The 12,726-nt window shown below is 46.0% G+C and overlaps 2 protein-coding genes across 2 annotated transcripts; one reads left to right on the top strand and one right to left on the bottom strand.

Moving 5' to 3' along the window:
- The first annotated feature begins 467 nt into the window (after positions 1-467).
- LOC149277938 (synaptonemal complex central element protein 2-like) lies at positions 468-3,821 on the top strand. The gene is made up of 3 exons (XM_089502569.1): positions 468-574; positions 1,546-1,759; positions 3,627-3,821. The coding sequence occupies exons 1-3, from the start codon at positions 468-470 to the stop codon at positions 3,819-3,821; spliced, it is 516 nt and encodes a 171-aa protein (XP_089358695.1).
- Positions 3,822-5,611: 1,790 nt separating this feature from the next.
- Positions 5,612-11,372, bottom strand: LOC149277937 (glutaryl-CoA dehydrogenase, mitochondrial-like). The gene is made up of 11 exons (XM_089502591.1): positions 11,273-11,372; positions 10,981-11,016; positions 9,989-10,129; positions 9,755-9,817; positions 8,902-9,072; positions 8,554-8,683; positions 7,973-8,189; positions 7,665-7,768; positions 7,101-7,226; positions 6,377-6,537; positions 5,612-5,685 (listed from the first exon to the last, which is right to left on the bottom strand). The coding sequence occupies exons 1-11, from the start codon at positions 11,370-11,372 to the stop codon at positions 5,612-5,614; spliced, it is 1,323 nt and encodes a 440-aa protein (XP_089358717.1).
- Between the last annotated feature and the right edge of the window lie 1,354 nt (positions 11,373-12,726).

The raw sequence follows: 12,726 nt of genomic DNA, 5'->3' as shown, positions 1-12,726 counted from the left end.
ATGACTCCTTGTGATACAATGTCGCATTCTACTGAGCAACAATGAATCCTAACACCTTACCTGAAACAAAATTCCGAATAAAAAAAGAACAAACAAGTGAAGAAAATCTCCCTGCCACGCGTTTCACCGGCCGGTTATTTAATGGAAGCAGCAAGGAGGAGCTACGAATATTCCCTTTTCCTTAACAATATATATTCCTGGTCAATGATATCGGGGGTTCGCCCCATTTTTAGGAACGGAGCACCTTCAAAGAGAAAAGGTGCAAATTATACACGCGTGTAACATGCTGGACTGTTCCTACATCTGTGGATCTGAACACATACACATTATGTTGCTGACTGTGGACTGTACTGTATATAGAAAGAACTCATAAGGCTGGAAGAACTGTTAAATATGTATGTGTAAATACATCATTCCGAATAAAGGGGGTTATTGTTTATTGTCGGGTTTCTTTTCTCAGGTAAGAAATGTCTGCCAATGACTTTGAAGCTACAGGCGGGCCGGAGAGGTCATGCAGTCCCAGTACTTCCAAACAGGAGGGTTCTGGGGCATCATCCACCCAGACGACATGCCGGTAAGCACCGGATGTCTTCGTTAAAGGGGCTGTTTAATACGAATTCATCTTTAGTGAGACCATCAGGGACATTAAAGTACTCTGAGTAAAATTGTAAGGATTTTAAAAAGGTCACGTGCCAGAACATGGGTTCAGCCAAACACATTTCTGGCCCCCCAAATGCACTATATGGACAAAAGTATTGGGACACCTGACCGTTACACCAACAGGGACTTTGATGACATCACATTATGAATACACAGACATTAATATGAAGTCGGCCCCCCTTTTGCAGTTATAACGGCTTCTCTGGGAAGGATTTCCACCGGATTTTGGAGGTTTTTGTGGGAATTTTTGCCCATTCATCCAGTAGAGCGTCTTTGAGGTCCGGCACTGATGTTGGACGGGGTTGAGGTCAGGGCTCTGTGCAGGCGGTCAAGTTCTTCCACCCGAACCTCATCCAACCATGTCTTTATGGAGCTTGCTTTTTGCGCCGGGGTAAAAAAAAAAGAGTAAAAAATAGTTAAGTATTCTTCCGGAAATTCCGCCGTTTGCGGAGGCATGATTCACGGACCAAGAAAAAAGACACTATGAAAAGTGGACGAAGACAGACGGCCGAAGAACAAGAAGTTATAAGATCAGAAGATCATCTGCAGGAAAGGAGACGGGACAGAGAAGCGGCCGGCAGAGAAGACAGGGAGACATTTACAGAGAGCGTGAGTGAGTGGGTATAAGTGTTTTATTAGAGGACTTGCTGTACCTGTATACTGAATATTGCGAATAGAATGTTAATATATGATCGGTCTTTATTTTTGACAAAACTGTCGCGCTCCTTTGCCTCTTCCTTGATCTTGTCCGCTGACATGTTTAGCTATCCTGGACCCAGAAGCCAAAGCAGTTTATACCAGGAGCAAATGAACGCTTTGTGGCTTACTGTGGCTACGGTAACCATTTATGTCCAGAACTTAAAATAGATTTTGTTTCGCCCCCAGCAGGCCTCAGAGTCCTTCCCTTTTCAACCAGACATCAGATCTGGCTTCCAGCTGCAGCAGCTCCGAAGGAAAATCCGGCAACTATTTCACAGCCCTGGAAGCCACCGTGGACGCCCTGCAGAGGCGGGCACAGAGTCTGATCGACAAGATCAACGAAGGACGCAGCAAGGACCAGGCGATAATGAAAAACTTTAATGAGAGTCTCGCCATGAAGGTACCCCAAACGTATACCATATAGAAATATATGACTCCCAGGGATCTTCTGGTTTAGAGTAGTATGAAGCATGCATAGCTAGGAAATCAGGTATCAGAGTGTGACATTAATTTGAAATGGGCACTATGATACGTTAAAATAAATTATTTTAGGGTGGAGTTGGGACATTAAACGGAAATAATATTCCTAATTATATATTTTGTGGTTAAAGAGACACTCCACATTAGAAGGGCTATGCTGGCCCTGCATAATGCATAGTTCAAAGGCGAGCTACTCATGCAGAAGCCCTCTGGGGTTGTCCTTTCATTACGTAGTCAGTTAAGTCAGTAAGAAGAAACCGCAACCCTTCTCCCAACTCTCTCTTTAGCGAATAAACCCTTTTTTATTACCGAACGTCAAACAGCCGATGAATAACACATTTCCGGTTATAAAGTCCTGAGATAATTACTTAGCTGGGCTTTTTTTTCCTGTGCGTAAATGAATTTAGCCATTACGAATCTCTCGCACGTTTGTGTAATCAGCTTTCAGCGCATTATTCTAACTAAACGTAATCCCCCTGGAGAGCAGGTAACGCGAGCGATTAGTTAGAAAGCTGTACAGAACATCCTCTGCTTTGATTTTCAGCGCATGGCCAAACAAGATTTAGCAACCAGCTGTTACAAAAGCCGGAGGATTTGCAATCCCCAAAAACCCAAACACACATTGTACATCTGAATGTAACGTTATAAGCGTTCCGTGCCGGAACAGGACCGGCCGTAACAAAGTGATTAGTATCTATTTAATGACCCAACGCTTGCATTAAAACCTAAATATATTTTCAAACTGTAATGGTAACTTTATATATATATTTATGTAGACATGCTACATTAAATGATAAAGTATTAACAGAGAGCGTACAATCCTGTAGCGATATCATGTACATACATACATAAACACCCATTTACACTACTGTTCAAAAATTTGGGGTCACTAGCTTTAGCATAATTTTAAATATATATTTTTTTTTAACGATCAATTAGCCTTTTAAATTTAAACTTGGATCACCGAACACAACGTGCCATTGGAACACAGGAGTGATAAAGGGCCATTGGAACACAGGAGTGATGGGAGTGATAAAGGGCCATTGGAACACAGGAGTGATGGGAGTGATAAAGAGCCTCTGTACGCCTATAAAGAGATTCCATTAAAAATCATCCGTTTCCAGCTACAATAGTCATTTACAACTTTAACCCCGTCTGTGCTGGATTTTTGATCCATTTCATGTTATTTTAATGGACAAAATGTGCTTTTCTTTCAAAAACAAGGACATTTCTTATTGACCCTAAACTTTTGAACATAAGTGCATGCGTGAATGCATTATACTGATGATAATAATAATACTGATTATTAATAGTCTGGATTTTTGTTATTTTGCAAAATCAGAAAGTGCCAGCGTGGCAGGGGTTATTTGTGCTAAGAGACTTTCTCTATTGTCTTTGGGTTTTATGGCTGCAGAATTGTGTTGATCTTTTTGTTTCTAAACCTTATCTACAGTGAAGTAGGAATTCTGCATGTATGTATGTATAATATATAATAATATATAGTAAATATATATATAAATAATATGCTCTTCACAGCCTAACCCGCAGTGATTTTGACATTGGAACACAGGAGTGATAAAGGGCCTCTGTACGCCTATGAAGATATTCCAACAAAAATCAGCTGTTTCCAGCTACAATAGTCATTTGCAACATTAACCCTGTCTGCGCTGGTTTTCTCATCTCATTTAATGGGGAAAATTTCCTTTTCTTTCAAAAACTATGAAATGTCTAATTGTAGGGGATTTGTTTTATTACTTGATCCGTTAATGTTCCTTTCCTTACGACAGGTCAACGAGTTATCTCAGTGTCTCGAAGATAAAATGTACAATGTTTATGATCATCACAACAAGCAGTTGCAGGACAGGCTGCAGGAGCTGCCGGAAATCATAGAAAGGATCGGACAGCTGCAGGACGAGCTGAAACAAGTCTGTCAGACCGTAGCCACCGTCTACAAGGACCTCTGCGTGCAGCCAGAGATCTGAACGCATATTCATCTTCCAACTGTTTGAATTAAACATTATCGTTAGAGGGAAGAGGGGCACAGAGGCATTTTCCGTTACTATAGAAACCGTAAGTTTTCATCCTGTTCCAGAGTTTATAAAACATACCCGCTGCTGAGTCACTCGATACAACACCTGTGCATTCAAATAACATGTTAATTCATTTCAAATAAATGACACGTTTAACCCGTCTGAGCGTTTGGACCCGTCCTTTATACACACATACACCGATCAGCCGTAACATAATGACCACCTGCCTCATATTGAGTCCGGGGGCCGCGTGTTCTCCAGCGAAGCACCCGGCCATCCACGTGATGTAAAACGTGCTTCATCAGACTGGCCGCCTTCTTCCATTACTCCGTGGTCCGGTTCTTCTGCTCACGTGCCCGTTGTAGGCCCTTTCGGCAGTGGACGGGGTCAGCACGGGCACCCTGACTGGTCTGCGGCTACACGGCCCCATGCGCAACAAACTGCGTTCTGACTCCTTTCTATCTGAACCGGCATTAACTCTTTCAGCAATCTGAGCTCCAGCAGCTCATCATGTTGGATCTGAGCACACGGGCCGGCCTTCTCCTCCCCCCACGTGCATCAATGAGCCTCGGCCGCCCAGCACCCTGTCGCCAGTTCACCGCTTTTCCTTCCTCGGACCGCTTTTGATAAATACCGACCAGGAACCCCCACAAGAGCTGCAGTTTTGGAGATGCTCTGACCCAGTCGTCTCGCCATCACAATTTGGTCCATGTCAAAGTCGTTCATCGACTTTGAGGCCGAAAACGTTTACCTGCTGCGTAATATACCCCCCCCCCCCGACAGCTGCCACGCTAAGATTATCCGTGTCATTCCCTTCACCCGTCGGGGGTCAGAATGTTATCTGTGTGAAGGGGCAGCCATACAAGAAAAGGAAACGGAGGGCATGTATAAAGCTTCTATAAACTTGTTACTTTCCGCCACAGTTGGGGGGATCGGTGCTACAGAAACAGCCCCCACACCGCGTGTGTAAAATGCAAAGGTATAAAAATTACTGAACTAAGTCACCCTGGGGTTTGCGCCCCAAAAACAAATGATGCTTCTCTGAATATGCAGTATCCGCTCACACAGAGGTATACGTCTGAAATGGTCGCATGACACACAAGCCAACCCTGATCCATCATTGCCATGGAAACCGGACAAAAATTCTAAGCTTCTGTGCTGTTTTTCTGCGATAAAAAAAAAAGATAAATCCTGTATGTTTTTTATAAATTAATTGGTTTTTATTACGACATCAGAAAGTGATGATTGAAAAGCCAGGTATATAAGGAACCCTTAAGAGCTTTGGGCCGGGGGGGCACCTATAGACCAAGGAGTCCTGCCTGAAAAGCCTATAGGTTCCCTTACACTACGTCGTCACGTTAATAGCCTCTTAATGGCTCGAAGCGCGCAGGACTGCAGTGTGGACCCCCTGTTTGTTGCAGATTAAAGGAACCAATTACCCCATGGACGAAAAGAAAATACTTTTTAACATCTCTTTTCATGTATTTATCTTCCATGGAATCGGGGGGGGGGGGCAGACATTTTTGAAGTTACGTGTTTGGGGGAAACCGTTTGAATCTTACAGCCACCCCCCCTTAATTTAAACGCTTTATTTAAAACAATTCCTTGAAATCTAGAAGTGAATGTTCTTGAAAGTCTTCCCCGTTGGAGGTATCAGCACAGCTGCATTAACCCTTTATTGTGCCAGCCCGTATGTGAATATAAGTCCCCTTATTATGGATTTTTTGCGTGGACTCCCAAACTCATTTCTGGACGGTGAAGGATTGCAGTCCTGTGATTGCTCTCCCGAGGATTAAGGCATGGACATCGTGGGTACCTAGGAGAAGAGGACACAGTCTACTTACTGAGTGCTGGATACGTACGTAATTATTATTTATTGTGATAATGTAGCACCATCATATTCCATAGCGCTGTACAATGTACACCCCCCCAACATTTAAAAAATTAAGACAAAGGGAAATATAATGTGTGGTTAGAGATGTGACTGCAGGGACGGGATTGTCTAAGACTTTCTATACATTATATTGCTCTAGAACCCTGCGATACCCTCATACCCAGCAAACATTCCCAGAAAAGAGGGACATCAGGGGACGAAATGGGACTTTACCTTCTAACAAGGACACATGGGATGTATGCTCATTTCTCTAGCACCCTTAGGGTAGATTATAGCGTGAGGCTTGGACTAATGTAAGGACATTTCACTTTACTGAGAAGGTGGTAGATACCTGGAACAGCCAACTAGCAGAAGTGGTAGAGGGTAATACAGTGAGGGGATTTAAACATGCATGGGAGAGGCATACGGCTCCTGAATGGAAGACGAAACCAACGACTGATTAAGGTCGTGGTCTTTACAGCAGGGTAAATGGGCGACTATACGGGGACCGAATGGGTCTGATCTGCTGGCAGATTCTGTTTCTATATCTACCCCCAGATACATTAATAAGCGGCTTCTAGCGATTCAAACGGAGTAGTTATTACATGTAAGAGCCACCACAGAGCAGCTATACCTTCGTAGGTGTTGACCGCCTCCAAATTCATTACGTGTCTGATGATGTGATACTCGTCGGAAATGCCGTTACCCCCCAGCATGTCCCTTGCCTGCCGGGCGACATCTAGAGCCTTCCCGCACGAGTTCCTCTTCAGCATCGAGATCATCTCTGGAGTGGCTCTGGACGGACAGACAGACAGACAGACAGGTAACTGACACCGTCGGGGTGCAAAACAGGAGCAGTCCACAGCCCCCCTCGCATACAACCCCTACATTTACTGCAGGGGGCATCTGGTTGCCATTTCTGTATATAGCATCAACATTAAGCCACGTCAGGCCTTTTTACGAGTATTAAAGGGTCGGAGAGATTTGCTGGACAACCCCCATCATTCTCAGACAGGAATAGGATTTGCAATCAAGAAACAAGAATTCTGGGTAAAAACAATGAGAAGACGTACTAAGGTTGCCATGACAACCCCTCCATATTAGATACCGTTACCAGTATAAACGTTTACACTCATCGCCCGTTGCGGATTATCCAGACATTGTGTCGGCGGCACTATTTTTTTTATAGAGATTATATTTGGATTTTTTGCAGTTTCCTGGTTTTAGACCTAAATCTGTAACTCTGGATAGTTTTCTCACTTTTGTTCCGGGGCAAACGACGCATTAACCCTTTATATTCCTGCCCGTCAGAACTAATCACATTTGCGGATGGCCGACCGGTCTTCGGCGTGTCTTACTTGTCCTGGTCTTTAAGGCGGCCGAGCTGTACGCAGGCCTGCAGGCCGATGGAGATTTCTGTCAGCATATCTGCCATTTTCTTCTGGATCAGCTGGTTCCTGGCGAGCGGGACCCCAAACTGCACCCTAAAACCAGAGAACGATAGTGAGACGCCCGTTTCTCCTGCTGTAAAGAGCTTTAGACCTCGTCTTAGATTCAGGAGCCGTATGCCTGCCCCCCTGCATGTTTAAATCCCATCACTGTATTACCCTCTACCACTTCTGCTGGGAGGCTGTTCCACTTATCTACCACACTCTCGTGAGAACAAATATGTAACGTGCGGCTGCGCACATCCAGCCGTATCCGTCAGGGCCTCCTCATCATAGCCCGGGTCATTTAAAGGACCCATGTACTTGGAGTGGCAAGCCTTCTGCATAACATATACATGTTCGGGTGAGTATTTCGCTCAATCTACTGGGGTTTCTGGTCGGCTTAAACAGAAGATTCTATGAAATAAATATTCGCTACATTTGTTTGGAACATAGAGCGGTGTTGGCGTACACACAAACACAAGCGTGTCGTACCTGTCCATGGTGTACTGCCTCGCTGTATGAAAACAGAACTCGGCGGCCCCCAGCGCTCCCCACGCAATCCCGTAACGAGCATTGTTCAGACAGCCAAAGGGACCCTGAAGGGATACCGATGTTAGATATAACGTGTGTTAACATGTAGGGTAATATCGGGGTTATATAGAGTCATAGGGAGGGGCTATATAGAGTGATAGGAGTTATATGGAAGTGTTATATGGAGTTATATGGAGGGGTTATTTAGAGTGATAGGAGTTATAGGGAGGGGTTATATGTGTGTATATATATATATATATATGTCTCACCGACAGCCCTGCAGTATGGGGCAGCAGGTTTTCCTCCGGTATCTCCACATCCTCCATCAGGATCATGCCCGTGGCAGACGCTCTCAGGGAGAACTTGCCTTCTATTTTGGGGGTCGACAGGCCCTTCGTTCCTCTCTCTATCAGGAAACCCCTGATCTTACCGTCCTCGCAGCCGGCCCACACCACACAGAGGTCAGCAATGGGGGAGTTCGTGATCCTGCGGAAGGAAGGGAACAAATATAATAAGAAGAAGAACGGATACAGCCATATTAGCCCAACAGAAAATACATGCTTTAGTGGATACCTTTCACTGGGCCAACATGGAAGAAAATTATATACGCTTTTGGGACCTTAGAGGTCTCTTTTACAGATGAAAACAAGACCTCGGAGGTCCTACATAAAAGGTATAATAAAAGAAAAAAATCATATAAAAAGCAGAGAGATGGCATCTGTTTAGTGGCCCAATCCCCTCAATAATTAATGGCGGGGGAGCATTTCCTGTATACAGAGCGCCGCCTGTTGGAAGTGCTAGACAGCAGCTCTGCCACGGCAGCAGCACGGTTCGGATCAGAGCAACGTACCATGTTTTCGATCCGTTAAGCGTGTAAGTCCTGCTGATCGGGTTGTATCTCGCTTTGGTCTCCATTCCGGCCGGGTCACTGCCGTGGTTTGGTTCTGTGAGCCCAAAGCAGCCCAACAACTCTCCACTCGCTATATAATAAAACAGTTATTTAACGGGCTTACTGGGTTACTGAAGATACTCACACGGCTCACAACATTATACAGAGCTGGAAAACCTCACTACGCATTATAAAGGGTCAACCCCACCGGTTCCTCGTACAAGGGCCACGGCGGCCCTTTGTATAGGAGGAGCTCAGTTGGGCTGGCCCTTCATCAACGCCAAGCCCTGTCCCGACCCACGTACGTACCCAGCCTGGGGAGATATTTCTGCTTCTGTTCCTCTGTCCCATAGGCGCTGATTGGATACATGACCAGCGATGACTGCACGCTCATCACCGACCGATAGCTGCTGTCCACCCTCTCCACCTCTCGGGCCAGCAAGCCGTACGCCACGTAAGAAGTCCCGGCACAACCGTATCCTGGAGTCAGAGGCGATACAACCCGGGCGACGTATATCAACGCCAATAGGCAGTAAAATGGGGAAAAATGTAACAATTTCCCAAAAAGTTTAAAAGGCTTTAATTATGTTATTGTGGTCATTACATAACAGGGGAGAGATACCTTTATGGGGAGGAATAATCATGCAGATCCTGAGAGCAGGAAGTTAAGGCAGCTGCTCCTGCGGGTGTCTATGTTATAAATCTATAATATTTGTATATTAAATATATATATTTTAATCTGTAGACACCATAATGTATATTTACTGACCGAAGAGAACTGCAAAATGTGACAGATCCACTTTAAGAAGTGGACCAAGCGGAGCTCGAGCTCCACGCTGAGCATTGTACAGCGCTGCGGTATATGACAGCACTATATAAAATGAATAATTATAACTAAAAATAAGGTTTTATCTGATCAATTAACAACTCCGGTTTCAGCGTTACGTCCAGGACAGTCAAGAACAACATTCATTACTTATTGTTTTATATAGCGGCATCATATTCCGTAGCGCTGTACATTAACTAGTAGAGAGCCAGCAGATTCTGTAGCGATGTTACAATAAGGAAAGAGTGATGAATAACAATATACAAACTGGCAATCAATACCCGCTGTAAGTAACGCTGAACATGGCCTCTCACATAAACATGCGCGTTAAAGTACCTTTGATCGTAGATCCCAGGACTCCGAGTTCTCCCATTTCAGATATGATATTCCGGTCAAACACTGCAAACAAACGCGATGTGAGTATCAGACGTTATTATGGAGCGTGCCAGGGAAAGCGAGCGGGTGAATGGTGAGCGGGCATTATGGGCAATGAGGACAACATGCAAAACGGGCCGTCAGGACAAATACGAGAGAGGGATCTGTGACAGGGTGTTTATGAATTCAGCGAACCTTCCTGGCGATTGGCTTGCAGGATTCGCGGCATCAGCTTCTCCTGGCAGTAGGATCGGAAGCTGTCCCGGATCATGATCTCTTCCTCCGTCAGCTGGGAGTCCAGACAAAGAGCGTCCTTCCAATCAAACTGCACCCGAGCTGCGAGGACGAGACGGTGACAACGTGTGCTGACCCAGCGGTACCAACGAGGGTGCCACCTGTACTAAACCCAGCGGTACCAGAGACTGTGCCACGTGTACTGAACCCAGCGGCACCAGAGACTGTGCCACGTGTACTGAACCCAGCGGTACCAGAGACTGTGCCACGTGTACTGAACCCAGCGGCACCAGAGACTGTGCCACGTGTACTGAACCCAGCGGTACCAGAGACTGTGCCACGTGTACTGAACCCAGCGGTACCAGAGACTGTGCCACGTGTACTGAACCCAGCGGCACCAGAGACTGTGCCACGTGTACTGAACCCAGCGGTACCAGAGACTGTGCCACGCGTACTGAACCCAGCGGCACCAGAGACTGTGCCACGTGTACTGAACCCAGCGGTACCAGAGACTGTGCCACGTGTACTGAACCCAGCGGCACCAGAGACTGTGCCACGTGTACTGAACCCAGCGGCACCAGAGACTGTGCCACGTGTACTGAACCCAGCGGTACCAGAGACTGTGCCACGTGTACTGAACCCAGCGGTACCAGAGACTGTGCCACGTGTACTGAACCCAGCGGCACCAGAGACTGTGCCACGTGTACTGAACCCAGCGGTACCAGAGACTGTGCCACGTGTACTGATCCAGCACAGAGACCAGAACACATGCCAGCACTAAGACGCTGACATAGGAGAGGTACCGATTGAACGCACATCCGCTGCTTAATACGGAGCAGGATCTTCCCAACCCATTCACGATGCCGTCTCCGTTACGATGTAAATGTTTAAAGGAATAAACCGCGCTCGCAGGACTTCGGACCGGCTCCGCGTACTATGAGAGCTAGACTTACATTTTGCTCTTTTTTGTTCGTTCTGGGCCTTGACATCTGTAAAATAATACCGGTAAATAGTGATTAAAATCATTAAAAAGTCCCAGCTCAAGCTGTGGCTGATCTACAAGGTTCACCTGTAGCGTTATGGCGGATTTACCCTACGGCGGTGTAACGTGTGCCGACTAGGTGGCCGGGTCAAAGGGCGCAGCAGCCCCTCTACTGTGCCGACAGGGGCCAGACCACGGCTTCTCCGGATACTAGAGACAAACGGCTCACGTGACAGAGATTAGGAATCGGGGAAATGTTTTACCTTTCTGCTGGGCCAGCGTACTCTGCACCCTCAGTCCATGCACCCAGGGGCTCCATCGGGCCGCGTTAAGAAGGCGCATGCTGGTGCCGGACAGCGACATGGTGAACGAGCTACAAAAATAAAAGAAAGGTAAAAACGTAACAGGAATCATATAACGCGCAGGTTTCTGTGTACATCAGTGTGTGAGTTCTGCGGGGAAGCTGGGCTTCTTATAAGGGTTCCAATTTTATTTATTCGCCTCTGTCAATCACCGCTATCAATGGCAAGTTCCATAAGGATCAATGACATTCCCCGTCTCTGTATTGTACATTAGAATGTAAGCTCTGCAAGCAAGAATTCCATCTGCCAAAACCGATGACCAATGGCCCAATTACCGGCCCAGCAGACAGAGACTAGAATCCAGCGGTACCAGAGACCGTGCTGCGTGTACTGACCCAGAACAGAGACTGTCCTAGAGGGCCACATCCATCCCTGACATAGTACCCATAGGGTAGTATTTTAAATACTTCTGAGTTGCGGGTCGTGAATGGGGGAGGGGTAATACTTTTTATATGGATACATTTTTATTATTATTTAAATCATAGGTTTCCTGCTCCGTGTCCCCGATCAGCCTGTGGCAATACCTGTCTAACACACAAAGCGTGACAGTATGTCCCTTTAAATATTAACCAATCACAGACACCACTATGTGGCATCGCCCCCTGCATTAGCCAATCAGACGAGACCTTTACTTTATGCAAGCAGCTGTGTGTGTCAGCGACCTGTCACAGAGACGAGGAGGAATCGCATTAAATCAGAATAAACATGGAGATCACGCTAGAGATCTGTGATAAATCTGACCGCACATCTCTTAGATGGAATGTGAGGAAGATTTACTTTACTGAGAGGGTGGTAGATATTAGGAACAGCATCTCAGCAGAAGTGGTAGAGGCTAAAACAGTGAGGGGATTTAAACATGCATGGGATCGGCATACGGCTCCTGAATCTAAGACGAGACCAGCGACTGATTAAGGTCCGAGTCTTTACAGCAAGAGAAACGGACGACTAGATGGGGTGATGGGGTTTGATCTGCCGGCAGAGTCTACGTTTCTATGAACTCACTCAGGAGCTCCTCTGAGTATTTCCGGTCATTAAAGAGCTGGGACGGCATTTAAATTTCCTCACCAATCATTAAAATACGCGGCGAGGAGTCGGGTCATAATAAATAATAATTCACCAAGTCCAAAGGTCCCAGCTGAGCCATTCTCACACTTTATATTCTCTTCCAGATTACATTGACAACTGATTTTATATAAGCAGTGTATACACAATTTAACCCTTTGGGTGCTGGGTTACTGTAGAGTGCAATGGGGGTTACAGTCTTTCTTAGAGCTACAAGTGGTGCAATCGCTATAGCAACGTGGGATCTTCCTACTCCACTTTCACAATTCAGCACTACTAATGGCTATTTCTGG

The sequence above is a fragment of the Sceloporus occidentalis genome, unplaced genomic scaffold (genome assembly GCF_023333645.1).
Source record: "Sceloporus occidentalis isolate IW3139 unplaced genomic scaffold, rSceOcc1.0.p SCAF_205, whole genome shotgun sequence".
In the NCBI taxonomy this organism is placed as follows: Eukaryota; Metazoa; Chordata; class Lepidosauria; order Squamata; family Phrynosomatidae; genus Sceloporus; species Sceloporus occidentalis.
This window is presented reverse-complemented; position numbering and strand designations above follow the sequence as displayed.

What these genes read in the sequence shown, in the direction of transcription:
- LOC149277937 (XM_089502591.1), bottom strand. Translation starts at nt 11,372, where the DNA reads ATGTCGCTGTCCGGCACCAGCATGCGCCTTCTTAACGCGGCCCGATGG. An exon ending in CTTAACGGATCGAAAACATG is followed by an intron (nt 8,190 to 8,553) that starts GTACGTTGCTCT and finishes TTCCTTCCGCAG; the next exon opens with GATCACGAACTCCCCCATTG. An exon ending in GGCGGTCAACACCTACGAAG is followed by an intron (nt 5,686 to 6,376) that starts GTATAGCTGCTC and finishes CTCTTCTCCTAG; the next exon opens with GTACCCACGATGTCCATGCC.
- LOC149277938 (XM_089502569.1), top strand. Translation starts at nt 468, where the DNA reads ATGTCTGCCAATGACTTTGAAGCTACAGGCGGGCCGGAGAGGTCATGC. An exon ending in TCCACCCAGACGACATGCCG is followed by an intron (nt 575 to 1,545) that starts GTAAGCACCGGA and finishes TTTCGCCCCCAG; the next exon opens with CAGGCCTCAGAGTCCTTCCC. An exon ending in ATGAGAGTCTCGCCATGAAG is followed by an intron (nt 1,760 to 3,626) that starts GTACCCCAAACG and finishes TCCTTACGACAG; the next exon opens with GTCAACGAGTTATCTCAGTG.